The sequence below is a fragment of the Neofelis nebulosa genome, chromosome 8 (assembly GCF_028018385.1).
Source record: "Neofelis nebulosa isolate mNeoNeb1 chromosome 8, mNeoNeb1.pri, whole genome shotgun sequence".
In the NCBI taxonomy this organism is placed as follows: Eukaryota; Metazoa; Chordata; class Mammalia; order Carnivora; family Felidae; genus Neofelis; species Neofelis nebulosa.
In genome coordinates, this window is record NC_080789.1 from 63,306,935 (window position 1) to 63,325,769 (window position 18,835).

The 18,835-nt window shown below is 52.3% G+C and overlaps 1 protein-coding gene across 1 annotated transcript; it reads left to right on the forward strand.

Moving 5' to 3' along the window:
- KRT77 (keratin 77) lies at nt 1–12,315 on the forward strand. The gene is made up of 9 exons (XM_058742667.1): nt 1–654; nt 4,553–4,767; nt 5,878–5,938; nt 6,460–6,555; nt 7,509–7,673; nt 9,352–9,477; nt 9,593–9,813; nt 10,236–10,270; nt 10,747–12,315. The coding sequence occupies exons 1-9, from the start codon at nt 94–96 to the stop codon at nt 11,031–11,033; spliced, it is 1,767 nt and encodes a 588-aa protein (XP_058598650.1). The 5' UTR covers nt 1–93; the 3' UTR covers nt 11,034–12,315.
- The last annotated feature ends 6,520 nt before the right edge of the window (nt 12,316–18,835 follow it).

An 18,835-nucleotide genomic window follows, 5' to 3' on the forward strand; every position in this document is an offset into this window, starting at 1 on the left:
TCAAAGGAGGTCATAGCTCCTTCCCTCCCGGGTCTCTGCCTCCTTCCAGCTGGGCCTTCTCTTCTGGCTGCTTCTCTTGATGCTCTAGTAACCATGAGCCGCCAATTTAGCTCTCGGTCAGCATTTAGCTCCAGGAGCAGGCGGTTTTACAACATTAGCTCTTCTGCGGGCTCTGGTGGTGGAAGACGGGCTGTGGGGTCTGTGTGTCAGGCCCGAGGCAGGTGTGGTGGTGGCGGGTATGGGGGCCATGCCAGGGGGTTTGGTTCTAGGAGCCTCTACAATCTGGGAGGCAGCAAAAGCATCTCCATTAGCCTCGTGGGGAGAAGTGCCAGTGGTTTCTGCCAGGGTGGGGGAGTGGGAGGGGGGCTTGGAGGGGGCAGAAGCTTTGGGGGTGGTGGCTTTGGAGGTGGTGGCTTTGGGGGTGGTGGCTTTGGAGGTGGTGGCTATGGAGGAGGTGCTTTTGGGGGTAGCAGTTTTGGGCTTGGGGGCTTTGGTCCTTCCTGTCCCCCAGGGGGCATCCAAGAGGTGACTATTAACCAGAGCCTCCTGCAGCCACTTCACTTGGAGGTGGACCCTGAAATTCAGAAAGTCAAGACCCGGGAGCGGGAACAGATTATGGCCCTCAACAACAAGTTTGCCTCCTTCATCGACAAGGTGAGTACCTCAGGGGCAGGCGGGTCTCTGGTCCCTGATCAAGTAACTGAGAGGGCCTTGTGCCCTGTTGCTTCTTACCACCTTGTGTGTCTCAGTTCGGTGGTGACAGTCACTTCCAGAAGTATATGTGCTGAGACCTTAAGAAAGGAAAGCATTTACCTCACTAGGCCTCAGCTTGACTTATTGAAGCAATTTATTTTTATTTTTTCCTTTTGATGGGAAAGCAGGTAAGAAGTGTGAAAATACCCACAGATAAAATACATGGTGTAGTAACTTCAATGTTGTTCATCATTATTCACTTTCCATCCACCTGCTCATCCGTCCATGCATCCATCCATCCATCCACCCACTCACCGATTCATCCACTCATTCCACAAACATTTACTAAACCTCTACTATATGTCAGATACAGTGCCAGGTGCTACAGGGTGACTAGAACATGGGTCCTGTCCTCAAGGAGCCATTCACAGCCTAGGTGAATGCCCTGGGGAGGGGGTATCACTGGGGATTAAAGTGATAGCATACTAAGCAGGATTCTGTCAGAGTTCCTTGTTTTAGCTCATCTAAGGCCAAGAATGAGCCAGATGGAGCCATTGAAGTTCCTCTCCCTAGTTCCCTAATTAAACCTCAGAGTAGAGCTAGTCCAGACCCAAAGCAGCAAGCAGAAGCTGGTAGAAGGTCTATGGTGAAGATCTCCCTCCAGCATTTCCTTGTGTCCACAGGTGGAGGCACAGCAGCCACTGGAGGCTCCCTCAGAACGTTCTTTGCTCCTGGGGATGTAGTGGGAAGAACCCTAGGGCACAAAGGCCCCTGGATGCTCAGTGACTTTCCCTTAGTCCCAGAGGAATTCAGTGTTGAGGCCAGAGCCTGACCTGTGGTCTGAATGTAGAGTAATCGTGGCCAAAGTCTACCATTGTGCTGTATGCCCAGCCTCTGATATCTGGGCAAATGCTGGGGACAGGATGGAGTGTGTGAGCTGGGGGAACTAGGGTAAGAGAGGTGAGGCCCAAAGATGGCCACACAGGAGTTCAACAGAGCAAAGTGCTTCTGGCTACTTCTGATCACCTTGGATGGGAAATTTGACTGCATATCACCACACCTCAGGCATGGGCAGGGACTGGGAGGGCTTGGCTGGAGCAAGGAAGCAACAGGTGAAGGAGACACCACTGGAGATCAAGACTAGGACAAAGGAGGAGCAGGGAGAGAGAGGGCTGGAGGTCAATGAAATGGCCATGGGCTATTGGCAACTGATACCCTAGGACTCATTTGATTGTGGTTCCTGCCACTAAGATGACATTTGTTTCATTTTATGGCATGGGGCTGTGGGCAGAGGCCAAGTTGCAGGAGACCGTGGCAACCTGTCCTTCCTTACGGGGATGGCTTGTCATGACCATGAGGAAAGAGCCCTCATCCAGGAGGGCTCTGGCTTGCCTGAAAGGGAGAAGGATTCTACTGCAGTGGATTCTGACTCTAGTTTCTGATCTGGTCTTTTTTACTCTCACCCTTAATCCTATTTGGCCCATTCTCAGAACCACAGGAGAGCCATCTTTTAAAAACATCACATCATGGGTCACCTGGGTGGCTCAGTGGGTTAAGCATCTGACTTCAGCTCAGGTCATGGTCTCACAGTTCGTGGGTATGAGCCCCACATCAGGCTGTCTGTTGACAGCATGGAGCCCACTTCAGATCCTCTGTCTCCCTCTGTCTCTGCCCCTCCCCTGCTCGCACTCTGTCTCTCTCTTTCTCAAAAAACAATAAACATTAAAAAAAACCCATCACATCACTTCTCTGTTTGAATCCTCCACTGGATGTTTCTCTCATTTGGAATAAAAGCCAAGCTCCTACAAGGCCCTATGTGGCCTGGCCTTCCAACCCACAGCTGCTGCTAACCCCTGGCTTGCATTTGTGAGAATTAGGCAACATTGCCACCACTGGGTGGAACAGGAGTCAAGCTGCAAGTGTTAGTGAACAGAATGAGGGCTGGAGCTTTGCTCCCCAGAGTACCCATTCATTGTCTGCAGTGACCCTACGCTCTCTCCCTGCCTCCTTTCCTGTTTCTCTCTTGCTTTCCAGCACACGATTTCATTTTTGCATCCTCCAGCACCGCAAGACTGCCTCAGGGCCTTTGCTCTCACCATTCCTTCTGCTTTGAACTCCTGCTTCCCGAGAGTGGTCTGGCCTCCTCCCTCATCTCTGTCAGGTCTTTTCTCAGATGCCACTATCTTAGCGAGGTTTCCCTGATCCCCCACCCCCCCCCACCCCCTTTTTTAATGTTAATTTATTTATTTTGAGAGAGAGGGAGAGAGAGAACACCAGTGTGAGTGGGGGAGGGGCAGAGAGAGAGAGAGAGAGAGGGAGAGAGAGAATCTCAAGCAGAGCTGCATTCAGTGTGGGGCTTGATCTCATGACTATGAGATCATGACCTGAGCTGAAATCAAGAGTCGGACACCCAACCAACCTAGCCACCTGGGGCCCCTGATCTCCCTTTTTGAAGTAGCCCCTTCATACTAGCATCCTTATCCAACATCCCTGTGTTACTTTTCTCCACTGCGCCTCAGGCCATTTGACACACTATATAGTTCACATGACTCTGAGTATAGACTCTCCACCCTGGCATAGAGGATTCAAGCTCAGATGAACAAAGCCAGGATGGTATTCCCATGGGAAGAGATGGACCTCACTCCTTTCCTTCCCGAGGTCCCCTTTCCTTGTCATTGATTCTACAACAGACTTTATCTCCATTTCCACTCTGGGAGGGCCCAAACCTGACACCTGAATGGCTGACTTGTATTTCAACCTGTATTTTTTTGAGTAATTATCATGTGCCAGGGACTCTTCTGGGTGTTAGAGATTTAATTATAAACAAAACAGTCAAAGTCCCTGCCTTCCAGGAGTTTCCATTCTATTCAGAGAGACAGCTGTCCACACTCAGAGGTAATTCCAAATTCCTTAGCATTTCATTAGTCCATGACACTTATGAGCTGTCTTCCCTGTGTTGGGGTACTGTGTATTCATGGGTCTGATTGCCTTGTGGCCACAGGATAATAAGGCAGACATGGGCCTGCCTTCCTGAGGCTCCCCCCAGCAGGGGAGGGATGTGCTCAAACAGCACCAGGTGATGACAAATCACGATGGATGCTAAGGGGAAGGAAGGGTGGGCTATGAAGGCAAGACCCCAGGAAGATGCTACCTTCATTGAGTTCAGAAGGGTACGTGGGAGTTAGCCAGGCAAAGAGTTGGGGAGAGCTGGCGAGAGGTCCCTGTGGCTGGAGTGTCACGAACAGGAGGGAGAGGGCCATGACAGGCCAAGGGGGTATGCTTTTTCCAGCAAGTTCAGCTTAGCATGATGCTAAGTTTCATCTGTGCTGATGGGACACAGCCCAGGAGGGTTTGTGTGGCAGGCGGGGGGCGGGGGGGTACTGGGAAAAAATCACAACAGCTCTCAGTGATTTTTCAAATGATTAAATCCCATTAAAACTGCCTGGTACTCCCTGCAGCCCGTGCAGGTTGGGTGGCACGGTTTCTTTTGCTGGTGTGCTCCCGAGGTACCGTGTGCAGGGGGGGGAGAGGATGCTACAGCTCTGTTTGATGGGGAGATTCCTCATGGGCCCATGAGACTGTTTCCTTTCAGTCCCCACAATACTGAGCACAGGGCTGAGAACCCGTGTCCGACTGATTTCTCCGCCTCCCGGCAGAGCCGCTGTGGAGCAAACTAGGCCAGGCGGCTGGCATTTCCCACGGGGGTGTTTCCAGCTGAGACAACTTGTGTGAGCTCCTTGCCTTTCTCTAGAGGGGCCATCTTGATTCTCCGAGCCCTGGATACGCTGTGCGGTTGCCCATCTTCCTACCCGTGGGGGTGCTTCTGCCTGGTGTGAACTTGGACGTCTCTTGCTCTTAGGTGCGATTCCTGGAGCAGCAGAATCAGGTGCTACAAACCAAATGGGAGCTGCTGCAACAGGTGAACACCTCTACTCGGACCAATAACCTGGAGCCCGTCTTGGAGAGCTACATCGGCGAGCTACAGAGGCAGGTGGATTTTCTCAATGCGGAGCAGATGCGCCAGAACACAGAAATCAGGAGTATGCAGGACATCGTGGAGGACTACAAGAGCAAGTGAGACCCCAGGCAGGCCGAGGGGGTCAGGGAGAAGCATGGCAAGGAACTGGTTCAGGGGCAAGACGTTCTTAACATTGGTGTTCATGTGCGAGGGGTGGACTGGGGTCCTCAGGTACAGAGGGCACCATCTTGCTTATGGCAGCTCTGGTAGGATGGTCCTGCCAGGCAGCTCTCAATTGTGTTGGGTGAGGAGGGGCAGACTCTCCTCGTGGTGCTGGACCCAGAGGAGCCAAGTTCCAGTGGGTTTGGCCTTTCTGAGCTGCTTACAAGCCTGTCTTTCTAAGCCTTTAGTTTTCGCCTTTGTAAAGTAGGGATGGTAAGCCCTCTTCCTGTTGGGTTGCTGTGACAGGTGCGTCTGGGCTCTCCGACTCTGGTGTGTGGCAGGCTGGCTGAGGAGGCTGGAATGCGGTGGGGTGTTTGCATTTCTAGTGTGCTCCCACGTGATGCTGGTGCTGGTGGACTGGGGACCACACTTTGAGAACCACTTGTGTAGATGACATTATGCTTAACAAATTCTTAGACTGCATCTGCACATATAAGCACTAGCTATTATTCATCGCAACGGTGGGGACGGTCTGATTCCAGATCAGCAGCTTCTGTGTCATGCAGACAGCACAGTGTCCTCGCCCTCCCCATGCTCGGGGTGCAGGGTGCTACTCTTGACATCATCCTGAGATGCCGATCAGAGAGTCAAGAGTGTGTGACTCAAAAAGGGAAAGATAAAACTCAGCCTCAAGGTGTGTGTGGGGGTGCAAAATTGTAGGTGATAGTTTTTCTCTTTAAAATAATTTAGTGAACATATTTATGTTCTCAACTGCAAAAAAAATGAGTGAGTGTGACAAATTTACAAAAGAGAAACGGAACTTCTGGGAGTGTTCTGCGTGGCTCTGCAGTTTCCACGTTGGGTTGTTGCTCCTTTCGTTGACCTGGAAGGCCAGGAGCTGGCTCTGGCTGCTTGTCAGTGAGAGTGGCAGGCCCCGGAGGGGCTAGCCCAAGTCCAGGACAGTAAAAGTATGGGAAATTCCAAGCCTCCTGCGGTGAGGAGAAATCTCAAGGAGTCAAGGTCAGCCTCTGCAGCCTGTCTATGGTTCTTACCTCCCCCCACAGATATGAGGAAGAAATCAACCGGAGGACCAGCACTGAGAATGACTTTGTCGTCTTGAAGAAGGTGAGGGATGGGAGTGGTCCAAGTGGGGGTTGTGGGCCCCGGGGGCTGAGCAGAGTGAAGGAATCTTGTGGGATGCTGTGTGACCAAGGGGTGGACAGGGTGACCACTGCAGACAGCTCGTTGAGGGTGTGGCCTGAATGCCAAGCCTTTGCACTAAAGGCTTAAGTCTGCAAAGTGATGTTGGTAGGAATCTTGAGGCCTCTTTGAGTGTTTATCTGTCCACAGTCTTGAAAGTGAGGTTCAATCAACTGACCCCTTTTGAGTGCCAGTTACGTGCAGCCTTGGGACCTGAGGAAGGCCTGGGGTGCTGTGTGTGACTGACTAGGAGGGCCTTGGTGGCACATTTCCTTCTGGTCAGGAAAGCCAGGGTTTTTGCAGATCCCTCACTGGAGCGAGGTGTGGAAATTTGCAGGCAAGGAAATAAACCCAGAGACGCTTTGCCACTTGTCCGGGTCACCCAGTGAGCTGGTGGCAGGCAACACCTGGGCAATAAAGTCAGACTATCTTTGCTTGCTGTTCAGGACGTGGATGCTGCTTACATGGGCAAGGTGGACCTACAGTCCAAGGCGGATGCTCTGTTTGGGGAGGTCAATTTCCTGAAATATTTATTTGAGATGGTGAGTTCAGTCCTCACGAGAAAGCCTTTTCTTTCCTCACATCTCACAAGGGGTGTGGGCTGTTAGAGGGGGAGGCCTGAAATCCAACATGACCCACTTAGGGATTCCTCTCCCCAGTCACCTCAACTCTGTGCGATGGGAGTTAGCCTCCCAAGCCCTAGTGCTTAGATTCCTGGGTGGGGGTGCTGGAGGTGGGAGGAAGGGAGAGTCCCGAGAGAGGAAATGGAGCAGCCCTTGATTCTACCCGGAAATGAGGTTAATACCTGGGACGTACAGGGGCAAAGTCGGCCAGAGCATCAGTGCTGGGAAGCCAACAGGGCTACTGGGAATTCTGTAGGAGAGGACAGTGTGGATCCAAAAAGGAACAAAGACGACACCTGTAGGGGTGAGGGATAATATGCTCCTGCCACCTCTGGCCCAGTGGTGGCTCATGTCTAAGTTGTGGGTGCCTGCCCTGTCTTGGGTCTCTCCATTCGGCAGATGAGAGAGCTGAGGGGCCAAGAGACTCAATCTCTAGCTCAGTGACTCAGCTGGTTGCTGGTAGAGCCCAGGCTCCCAAGTGAGTGAGCAGGTTACACAAGTGGAGTCCTTTCTACTGCCTCTGAGAACTCATGTAGTTTTTAGGGAGCAAGTCTGCCTGTCAGAGGGCCCAATCCAAGATGGCAGCCAAGCCGAGTTAGGTGGGAGAGAGGGCACAGGAGAGGGAGGATAGGGAGGCAGTGCCTATAGGGGCTCTGAGTTTAGGCTCCTTTCTTTTCCCCAGGGCTAGGTCTGGGGACCATTACCTTTAGTTAAGTCACCTCTCAGTGCACAACCATTCACAGAGCTTTCTCCAAGACTCCCATCTGGCCCAGGCTTCTGGCTTCCCCAGAGAGGCTTGAGGGGACAGTAGAGGGAAACTGAGGCTCTGGGAGGAGAGTGAAAAGAGTCAGCCTGTGGTCCATGCCTCGCAGGAGCTGTCCCAGATGCAGACACACATCAGTGACACCAATGTCATCTTGTCTATGGACAATAACCGCTCCCTGGATCTGGACAGCATCATTGACGCAGTGCGGGCCCAGTATGAGTTGATCGCACAGAAGAGCAAGGACGAGGCCGAGGCGCTGTACCAGACCAAGGTGAGCATGCTGCTCCCCTCCCCCCAGACTTGGAACTCAAACCAAACATATCCCCCTGAACTTGTATCATCTTTCTCTTCGGAGGTAATAGATGCATATGTATATGTATCTATATACATTTTATACACATATATACAATTTCATTTACTCCTTACAACAACCCTGTGAGGTAAGGATTTGATTATCCCTAGTTTGAAGATAATAGAGTCTGAGATCTCCTACTTTCCCTTGGGTCTGATGGGTGGTAAGTGGCGAAGGCAGAGTGCAAATGTAGGTGTCCTGTCTACAAACCCATGCCCTAAAGCACTGTAATGTTTTTATTCTTATTTTTTCATAATGATATCTTCAAAAAGATTTTCTTTAACATTTACTTATTTTTGAGAGAGAGAGAGAGAGAGAGCGCGCACAAGTGGGGGAGGGGCAGAGAGAGAGGGAGACACAGAATCCAAAGCAGGCTCCAGGCTCAGGGCTGTCAACACAGAGCCTGACGAGGGGCTTGAACTCACAGACCATAAGATCGTGACTTGAGCTGAAGTTGGACGCTTAACCGACTGAGCCACCCAGGTGCCTCTCTTTTTTTTTTTTTTTTTGAGAGTAAAGGAGAGAGAATCTTAAGCAGGCTCCCAGGCTCAGCACAGAGCCCGATGCAGGACTCAATCTCACGATCATGAGCCAAAATCAAGAGTTGGACGCTTAATCAACTGAGCCACTCAGGTGCCCCCATAATGACATCTTCTAACCTATAGTTTTGCACTTTTCTCTTTCACTTATTATTTATGAATTCCGTTCTGTGTCATTAAATATTCTACATCATTTTTAATAGCAGCGTGGTATTCCGTGGTAAGAATATGCCCTCATCAAATAAACATCTTTGTGGCCACATCTTTGGGCACATCTTTGATCACTTCTTTAATACAGACCTTTTTGGAGGATGAAGATTGTAGTTAAGGGTCAAAGGCCACTCGCTACATTTTAAACTCCTGGCACTTGAGATCTGCCTTCTTGACTCCAATCCTGGCGGGCCTGTGACCCACTGTCCTGCAGACAAGTTCTGAGTGGCACGCGTGTCAGCACCAGACTGGGGAGGGAGATGGTCAACAGTGACAGCATCGGAATTCAGAGAGTCCCCTGTGCCTACCCTCCCCCTTGCTTCCTCCAGAGCCCTGACTGTGGGTTCTTACTGATGGGGCCACGGAGACACAGAAATGAGATAGGGAGGAGAATGGGAATAAACAAGGAACATGCTGAGGGCCTCTGAGGAAATGGGGTCCTGGCTGCTAGGGAAATCATCCTGGAAAAGGGTAGGAGGAATATGATGTGTTGGCAAAAGTGAAGGGGTCCCAGTGTGGGGAAAGGCCAATGGTAAGGCTTAGGTGAGGGAAAAGGGGGTGAAAAAGTGTATCCGGGAGTAGATTTATCTGTGCGGGATGTGAGTCTGGCCCAGAGACTGGTGAGAAGGAGGGCGGCTTGAACAAGATTGTGTGTGTGTGTGTGTGTGTGTGTGAGACGTCACAGCTCAGATGAGGGAGCTATAGCACAGGAGTGGGTGTATGGGGGTATCACCCCTCTGGTGGCAGGCAGGGGTGGGGGCGTACTCTGGGAACTGTCCTGGGGAGAGTAGTTTGGGGCAGGGTCTGAGGGCCTCCTGGCTGACTATGACGCTGCCCCTGACCCTCAGTACCAGGAGCTCCAGATCTCCGCGGGCAGGCACGGAGACGAGCTGAAGAGCAGCAAGATGGAGATTGCTGAGCTGAACCGAACCATCCAGCGGCTGCAAGCAGAGATCAGCAACATCAAGAAGCAGGTGAGAAGGAGGCTCAGGGTGGGCTGAGCGGACGTGCCTGCTGCCTCCTACAAGGCCCTGGCAGAAGGGGCTCTTGAAACTTCAACCCCTGCCCTGGTGACCGTCTCCTGAGCAGATCGACCAGATGCACGTGGCCATTTCGGATGCCGAGGAGAGAGGAGAGCAGGCCCTTCAGGATGCGCAGCAGAAGCTCCAAGGCATGGAGGCCGCCCTGCAGCAGGCCAAGGAGGAGCTGGCCCGGCTGCTACGGGACTACCAGGCGCTGCTGGGGGCCAAGCTGTCCCTGGACGTGGAGATCGCCACCTACCGGAAGCTGCTGGAGGGCGAGGAGAGCAGGTGGGCCATGCTTCTGGGGACAAGTGCGGGCTGCACCCCTGGAGCAGTGGGAGGACGACCCCAGCTTCTCTGGGAAGACCGGAACCCCAGGCCGAGCAGAAACATTCAAGTCAGAAGCAGAGGATGTGTGAGTCGGCAGGGTCATTGCCATCATTCCCCTGCCTCCAAGCAGAATGCCCCTCTACCCCAATCTAAACCATTGCAGCCAATGCGAAATGCCTCCAAGAAACTGCTTAAACACCCCCCCCCCCACTCTAGCCCCATACTCCCCGACCGCCTGGGCCTGTGCGGCCACCTTTCCCCAAAGCCTGGGGACACCTGTCACTTCACGCGGGTGTCTCTGCTCCTGATGTCTGCGGGCTGTGACCCGCCTTCCGTAGGGCTTCGGGGGTCTGGCTGATGTTTGTGCTTTGGTTTTGCAGGATGTCAGGGGAGCTGCAAAGCCACGTCAGCATCTGTGAGTAGCAGAGCCCAGGCCCCGGCGGGCGGGGTGGAGCCGGGTGGGGGGAGGGCCCCGGAGGGCTGAGCTGCAGGCACTGGTGAGGTTTCAGCCTTGTGGTTTTGGGTTCTGCGCCGCGGGAGTGAGCAGACAAGCTGCAGGGCCTGGGGAACTTCGCTGAAATAAGCGGTTATGGTTCTAGCCCTTATTCATTTCAATTTTTATGATACAATCATCCGTAGCCGCTTGGAACCCTTTAAGGTACAGCGATGATGAAAACGGGTCCGGACATCACTCTGTCTTGGGAGGGATACTTGAAAAAACGGGAAGCCTTTCATCCGATGTATCGTTTTGCAAGTCAGATGCTGCCAGCAATTACGGATGTCCCAGGGCGGTGCGGGCGGTGCAGGCTGGTGCCCGCAGGTAACCCCCTCCCTCACCCCCAGCCCCAGTCCTTCTGACCCCTGTTCCTTTGGGCTGCCCTCTCCCCACAGCGGTGCAGAGCAGCCAGACTACCGTCAGCGGCGGAGGCGGCGGCGGTGGCCGAGGCTCTGGAGCTTACGGCGGTGGCTACAGTGGCGGCAGCTCCCTCAGAGGCAGCGGCTACAGCGGGGGCTCCCGAGGGGGCGGTGGAGGTGGTTATTCGGGCGGCAGCAGCAGGAGCTATGGAGGAAGCAGCAGGGGCAGCAGCAAGTACGGAGGCAGAGGCGGCGGGGGCTCCTCCCGCGTGCAGATCATCCAAACCTCCACCAACACCTCCCACAAGCGAATCCTGGAGTAGAGGGAAGGCTCACACGCCCCGCAGCGGCAGGGCTCTCTCCTATCCCCTCCCCCCACGCCCTTCCTGAACCCCTCTCACCTTTTTCTTATGGGTCGCAGAAGTTTTGCCAATACATTCGTTCCACTCTAGCTGGGGAAGCAGGTGGATAGTGGATCACCCCCAATAGCAGATCTATCTTCGGAGGGTGCTGACTGGCAGGCGGCAGAGTCACAGCCAGGCACGCTCAACTCAGGCTCCACTCAGCTGGCCCTGCTCCTGCCCCTGGGGACACCCAAGGGCCCCAGTTTAGAGATGGAGGAAAAAGAGCCTTGAAGTGTATCTACGAAGCGGATAATAGAGAGTTAATGTCAAGGACCCCAGGTACTTCACTCCCAGGCTCCCTTTCCTGCACCTGGGCTGCTCTGTGAGCAATAATCCATCCCTTAGGGGACCCACAGAATGAGGCCTCCGGGCGAGTAGCTTGGCAAGGGGAACCTCTGTGTCTGGGGCCCGTTACTGCCTGTTGGTCTGTTAGCCTCATACTTTCATTTTCTCCATCCCTGGAGAGTGTGGGTTTGCAGTCCTCATCAGATGCCTGCAAGTGATGTCTGATCTTGATTCTGAATCTCTGACTTAAGAAGCATTATCTTCTAGGTGAACAGCCCAAGGTGGGAGTATTTCAGAGGGCATTCGTCCTTGTCCCCAGGAAGGACTAATGATCCCTAAATGGAGGAGTCGATGGACAACAACCCAGTTCTGTCCTGTCTTGCCCTTCTGAAAGCTCCATTCTTTGGGAGCCTAGCCCTTCCTCAACTCTGCTCCATAATGGCCCTCCTGAGAATTGTCTAGGAGGCTGTGTCCAGGCCCTGGAGAGTTTGAGAGTCAGACATGGGTCTTGGGAGGGTTCAGTCCTGAACCAGTTTGGAAGCTGCCTGTTATTTATAAGGAAGCTTAGTGCCCTCTCCCAGGTCTCAAAGTCCCTTCTGCCTCCTGTTCTCTGTGACTGAGCACTTTGTGAGAATCTGATGCTTGAAATGTGCTGGAGGGGACAGGAAGGGAAAACTATCAGCCACCTAGTGGGCCTTGAGAGGGGGAAGGTGGCTTTACTTCTGGAGTCACCTGCACTTGTTTGTTGAGTGTCCTAATACAACCTCCAAGTCCATGATTCTCTTGGGGCATCTGATGGGCTCAGCGTGGGTCCCTTGGGGAGTGCTCTGACTTTATCATTTCCTGGTTGAAGCTTGTACCTTGAAGGGCTTGACATTTTTGGTGTTTCTACAATAAAATTTTTTGTGATCTCAAACTGCTGTTTGGTCAGAGATGAGTTATTTCCTTTTAAATTTCTGTAGGCCTCTGAAATTATTCGTATTTGGGAAGTAAGGTTTATTATTTTTATTCTTTTTTATTGCATGAGTCATACATGACCTAAAAAAACCTTGCAGACATAATCTTATTAGTCCTGAAAGCAGCCAATCATTCCAAAGTCAGTCACACATTTGTTCAGCAAGCATTTATGTAGCTCCTACTGTGTGTGGGCAGTGGTCTAGGCATGGGGAATGCAATGTTGAATGAACACATTTCTGAATCTTAAGGCACTCACAACCCAAATGATAGATTATAGGGGAGGGGAACGTCCAGAGGGAGGAGAATTCAAAGTAGGTGTCCCTGTGGACCTTGTAGCCTGGGGGTGGAAACAAGGCCTATCCTGTGGACACAGGCAGACCCTCCATTGTAGGCACAGTGGTACCTACAGCAGGTGCCAATGCTGGGGAAGGGAAGCGTGGCCCCAAAGCTTGGCCCACCTAGAGGGCTGGCAAGAGGAACAGGACTGGGGAACAGAATGGAAGTAGATGTGGACTGGAACTCAGACAAGCAAGTAGCCTGCTGGAGATGCAAAGATAAGAGAGAGTGGAGTGAATGTGTGAGTGAGGGGGACAGGAGAAATGAGCTGGGGAGACAAGAGACTGAGCCCATTAACCCTGTAGGGGTCCTGGCAGGGTGTCTTTAGGCGATGCCCCTGGGGGCACACAGATGCAGATATTCAAGAATACAACAAGGTTAGCCATCATCTTATCCTACGTGATATTTCTGAGTCTGTGTAAAGGAGTCACCTAAATGATGTGACCTACTTTCTCACTCCCTGAGGGAATACAGATGGTAATTGGATATGGGATTCATTCACATATGACGGCAGCCCATATTGATAAGACAGCCTGTTCCCATGCACACGCCTACCTTCTCTCTGAGAAGTTTCTGTCTCACCTTGGCCACTGGGATGGGGCTGGGAAAGGAAAGGTGGGTAGACGGGCTGCCCAAAGGCAAAGAGAGAGGGTGCACACAGAAACCGTGTCATTCTTGAAGTAAAAAACCGGAGTATGGGACAAGGATGGGAAGACAGAAAATGGCAGTGGGTATAAACATGATTTAGAGTGTTCAGCTGACGGTGACAGCACATGAGCCAACAGCGGTTGGTGGCCACTGGGGACAGGCATGGGGACCAGGAAGATAGTAGGGTACTGAGTCTGCTTTGGCTCTTCTGTAGCAGACCACTCTGAGGACATTACTAAGTAGGAGTCCGTGCAGAGGACAGTGGCCAGGATGTAGGTGGGGGGCAATCAGAAACCTGACCGTGAGACATCCTGGAAGTGTTTGGATTGGGGGGGGGGATGTGATAGCTAAATGCATAGGTCTGAAGTGCTTCCTTGGCAAAGAAAGGTTGGCCCCAGCTGATACCCAGATGGGCAGATGGGAGCCACAGCAGATTCAGGTCAGTATAAGTAGCAGCTTTTGATTGATCCTGAGATGGGAGACACATGAGGCATTGGCACATTTCGAGCAGAGGTTGGTGAACCCCCTGGCAGGAGGTAAAGGGAGGGAGTGTAGGGTGTGTGGGAATATGTGTAGGGCAGTGATTCACCTCTTTGCTGTCTTAAGAGTTCACAGGATGGAGCCTGAGAAAAAAAGAATTTTACTCTCTATTTTATATTTGGAAAAACTAGGGTCAGATGCCAAGGAAGGGTCAAAGTCATGGAGAGGCCGAGGGTCTGAGGGCCAAGGATTGTAAAATGAACCTGAGTTTTCTGACGCCATCAGACCTATTCCAGGGTGTGGATTTGATTATCCCTGGGATCGTGCATATGCATAAGATGTTCTTAGGGAATCCAAGTTGGCTCTGGAGAAAAAAACCACAAGGGCAAGGCCGATCAGAAGTCATCTTACCCATCCTTCCCCTTATGGGCAGGAATCGCGATTGTCCCAGAAAACACCGCCCTGCTTTTTCTCTTCAGAAGCCTTGACCTTCTCAATCATGGAGAACTGGGGAACAGAAGGAGGGAAGCCTGTGCCTAAATCCTAGAATATTGGAACAGAGATTTTGCAGGGCAGGGGCATGAGAAAGGTAGGGAAAGGAGAGCGGAGTTAGCCGAGGAGGATCTCAGACTCCAAGGAGAGGCCTGGATATGATATTCCCGCCCCTGGAAGAGGCTTCCTGGTATAAACAATACTTCTGTTCGAGACAATGAAATCCCATCAGAAGCAAATAAAGGCCTGTCACTTTAATTCACCCCAGTGACAACAAAGAGTAATTCTATGACCCTCTACCGTGTACAAAATGCTGCCACATGTGGTATACGTGCATACATGTGATTCTCACTGGCCCCGGGGGAGGGTCTGGGGAGAACACCTGTGGTCCTTCCAGCGACCAGGAAGCATTCCACCCCTGCTTGTGGTCAGTGCTATTGCCACAGGGCTGATATTCACAGGGAGAGTCAAGCAGGCCCATCCATCAAGCAACAGAGGGGCGGGCGGGAGGGAGCACAGAGGAGGGCCAGAGGCAACTCCCTGGGAGAATTTGCCAGCTGCTCCTCCCTCTGAGAGGCTGGGGCAGGGCAGGGCACTCTGGGAATCTAAATTTAATTCTGGCAGCTTCTCATCTACATCAATTTTCATCTAGGAACACGGTGACAGCAGGAGCAACCTTTGGCTCAGTAAAATCCTAACCGTGTCTGATCTTGGACAAGGTGTACGTTTCTGGGCTAGGAAAGTCCTCGACGTAAGGAAGTCTGTCGAGAAGTTTTCTTCACCATCAATTACTGGACCTTTGGCCCAGGGTGCTTCTTCAACTTCTGAGCCATGTGCTCCGATAGTCCCTCTTTAAGCTCGTAACTCCCATTCTTGGGTTGGACTTGCTGCCCTGGTTTTATCAGCTTTCTGATCAGTCCAGGAAACTGTGTGTCTTTGGGTTGATCAACACTCTGTTGAAGGCTGAGCTGGGAACTCGGCATGTGGGGAGGTGCTTGAGCATGGGAGGATTGGTTCTGAACATCCCAGTGCTGGGCCTGAAGGGCTTGTGGGGACACCTGTCCCAGTGTGCTAAGCCTTGGGAACTGTCCCCACCCTGCAGAGCAGGTATTCTGCAATGACAGTAGTCCTCAGTCTAGTCTAGCTCCTTCAGCTGCAGGTGCATTCAGCACTCCCTCCTGTATGTGATGGGGCCCTAGCTTCCCTGTTCTAGATTTATGGACTGCACCCACCTCCCCCGCAAGGCTTTTGCCCACAAGATGACCTCATCGCAGGAACTTAGGCTGCCTTTCCAGGTCTTTTCAGTTTCCAATCAAACAGGGGCCTGTTCTTGATCAAGCTTCTCTTGATTGTTATATAATCTTCTAGGTCCTTCCATAGGCAAGGGTGAGACAGAATCCCTCCTGCCCCCTCTAGATAGCATCAACTCCATTTCAGTTTCCCTTTAAGGTAGATGCGGTCCCTGTTTTAGACAAGGAAACTCAGGCTCAGAGAGGGTAAGTGACCTTCCCAGAGTCACACAGCTAGATATCTGCAGTCACGAGCAGGCCTCTGGATGACTCCATGGCTCAGACAACCTCCACCTCCCCTGTCCTCCACACTCATCTTTGGCTTCCTCCTTCCTGGCCTCTACTCTGCTCCAGCACTGCCAGCAAGCTGCTGGGGGCCTCCTTCCCTGCTATTTTCTGACAGACTGTCCCAGTGGGGCACCTCTCCCTCATGCATAAAAAGCCTTGGCCCCTCCCCTGCTGGCTGCGGACTTTCCACATCTCACCCGCCTCCCCATTGTGGGTGATTCTCTTTTATGCCCCCCAGGCTTCAGCTTTCCCCACTCTCCTTGAATTACCTTCTCTTATGTCCCTGGTGGAGTCTCACAGGCTTGGGTGGCTTGTCTCTGCATGTCTCTTTCCAGCTGTTTTGCTCAGTCCCATCCCGCAAAAAGTTCTCAAAACCTCACCACGCCTGCCCGTGCCCACGGCCTGCCTGTGACAGCTTCACCTCAGTGATCAGTTCCAGTGTGTGTGTGGGGGTCATCGGGACTGGAGGTGTTCTGGCGCTCTGCTATCCAGCATTGATGGGGGTACCCCTCAGGTGCAAGGGACTGTGTGAGAGGCTGTGGAAAGTGGGGGTACTAGGAGAGCACCCAAAGACACAGAGGACTTAGTTTTGCTTTCAAAGGGCTTACAGAGCAATTGAGGGACTGGAAAACACACACACACACACACACACACACACACACACACACTCACACACATGTGAATATGCACTTGAATTTGGCAGCAACTGAGGTTGCTCGAGGCCTGAGGGACCAAATCCAGATTCAGGTCCAAATGCGCAGGGATTGAGATCTTGGGTGCCCCAGAGCTTGATGAGGAGTAGAAGTTTGAAGTGAGTCACCAAGGCAACTAGAAGGCCTGTCAGGGAGAGAAGAGTATGAGTGGGCTGGGAAGATGGAAAGGAATACAGGAAAAGGGAAGGGGGTTGAATAGTTAGGGCAAAGCATGAGAGCAGAAAGGTCAAGGTGTCAGGCTTGATGAGTGGGTGGCAAAAAAGCTGTAGGCGACAGGGGCAGTGCCTTGACAAGAGGAGGCCTTTGGGGTGAAGGCAGGCACATTCTTGCAGTTTGAGAGGCTTGGCTTGCCAGTTACCAGCTGGGGGCACATCTTTTAACAGAAATAGACCTCACCACCGTGTGGACTTCGGGAGATGTTTGGATGAGAGATGGCTCCTGGCACGTAGTCGGTGCCTGGGGATGTTAGCGCCTCTCTCTTTCATGATGCCTTTACAAATGCAGGACATGCGAGGAAGCCAGGAAGAAGGGTGTGTGGCTCATGCCTGTGTCCCCCACCCCGCATCCTCACCACAGTCCTGGGGCCCTCACAGGGAAGTATGAGTTCGGATGGCTGGCCCCACTGGGATCCCTCAAAAGTGAGCAGGGGGCACAGAATAGGAGTTTGATTCAGAAACTGGAAGATTCTTGGACACATTTTTTTTTTTTTTGACTTCTCTGCGTCTGTCTTCTCACTGGTTCGGTCGGCAGGTTAGATGGTGCGGTCTTTGAGTCCCTGCAGATGGGAATATTCTGTGATTCTCTGCACGCTCATGTACTGGAACCAGTTCCACTTGCCTGTCCTTGATCCACCTCTCCGGTTTACAAGAATACTTGAACTGAAACCATATGTGTGTTTCAGATGTGTGTTTTCCTAGCTGGAAGGTCTAAGCAAGTCACCTAATCTCCCTGGGCCTCAGTTTTCCATTTTGTAAAACGGGTTGAACAGTTTGATTCCTTAGTTCTCAGGGGTCCTGCATGGGGAGTGTCGTGTAGGCTCTCGGTCAGGCCAAGTGCGTACATGTCAGCCGAAGGTGATTTTTATGCTTCCTTGTTTCTTCTTTTCCGGGTGACCCTCCCTCCTCATGGTAGCAGCTATAGTAAGTTTTGCAGCTCTGTAAATGGTCCACCAACTGTCCGACTGTCCACCTCTTTGCTTTTTCTGTCAGTTTCTCAGTTTGGGGATAGAAGCCTGCGTCCCTGAGAGAGCTGTTGTTGGCTGGCAGAGGTGAGATAATAAACACACATGTACACACACATGTGTGCGTACCCATATGCACACCCCTCCAAACTGCTAGAAGGAATCAATCGTGCAGAGCAACAGGTCTCACAAGGGAGTATGCTGAACTAAAAGCATTTGATTGCCTGTCAGAAGATGATTAGGCAACAGTCATTACCATGCCAAGACCGTCCCAGGTCCCATTATTCCTTGCTAGGAACAAGATCTGAATTACTCATCCCTCAAGAGATGGCTGGCTTAGCAGCCCAAAGATGTTAGTGTTAGGACAGGGTCCTGGACAACTGTGTTACGAAGGCGAGGGGGTGAGAGGGGGATCAGTGGAGGGGTGAGGGGTACTTCTGGAGGAGGGCGTGTACAAAAACCCTGGGAGAAGAGGAGGGGCGGGGCTCAGCGGTGAGGCCTGGACCAGGGAGGGCTGACCAGGGCTATGATGCTTCAGGAGCACAGGGCGACAGGGTGGGATGATCGTCACTGGCCACCCTTCTCTCGTGTGCCTTGTATCCCCCAGTGGAGACCCCCACACATAAGCGAGCTGCTCAGAGCCAGCTGTTAGCGTTGATTTCCCACGGACTCTTCAGTTCTGCGTTCATGTACAGGTGTGGGGAGCAGGCCCGGCTTCTAAGAAGTCTCAGCAGGAAAGTCTATGTGGGGTTCAGGTCTTTCTGGATCTCAACGCCACTTCTGTCCATTAATATCTATCAAGCGGTACTCTCCAGAAGGGCCCCTGGGGCTTCCCAGCCAGTCGCCATGCAATTTAGACACTATTACGCCCGATGGAAGCAAAATCTGCCCCCTGAACTCCGTGCCTGACATCTCCCCTTCTCAGAGTGAGTTGAAGAAACCTTTTCCAGGCACCTGCGCATGTCTGGGACCAAGGATTCAAAGGGATACAATTCAAAGCTTCCTGCCTTTGGACCTCTCTGCGGCACCTGGCTGCTTACGTCGTCTGGCTTT

What these genes read in the sequence shown, in the direction of transcription:
- KRT77 (XM_058742667.1), top strand. Translation starts at nt 94, where the DNA reads ATGAGCCGCCAATTTAGCTCTCGGTCAGCATTTAGCTCCAGGAGCAGG. An exon ending in TTGCCTCCTTCATCGACAAG is followed by an intron (nt 655 to 4,552) that starts GTGAGTACCTCA and finishes TCTTGCTCTTAG; the next exon opens with GTGCGATTCCTGGAGCAGCA. An exon ending in TCAGCAACATCAAGAAGCAG is followed by an intron (nt 9,478 to 9,592) that starts GTGAGAAGGAGG and finishes TCTCCTGAGCAG; the next exon opens with ATCGACCAGATGCACGTGGC.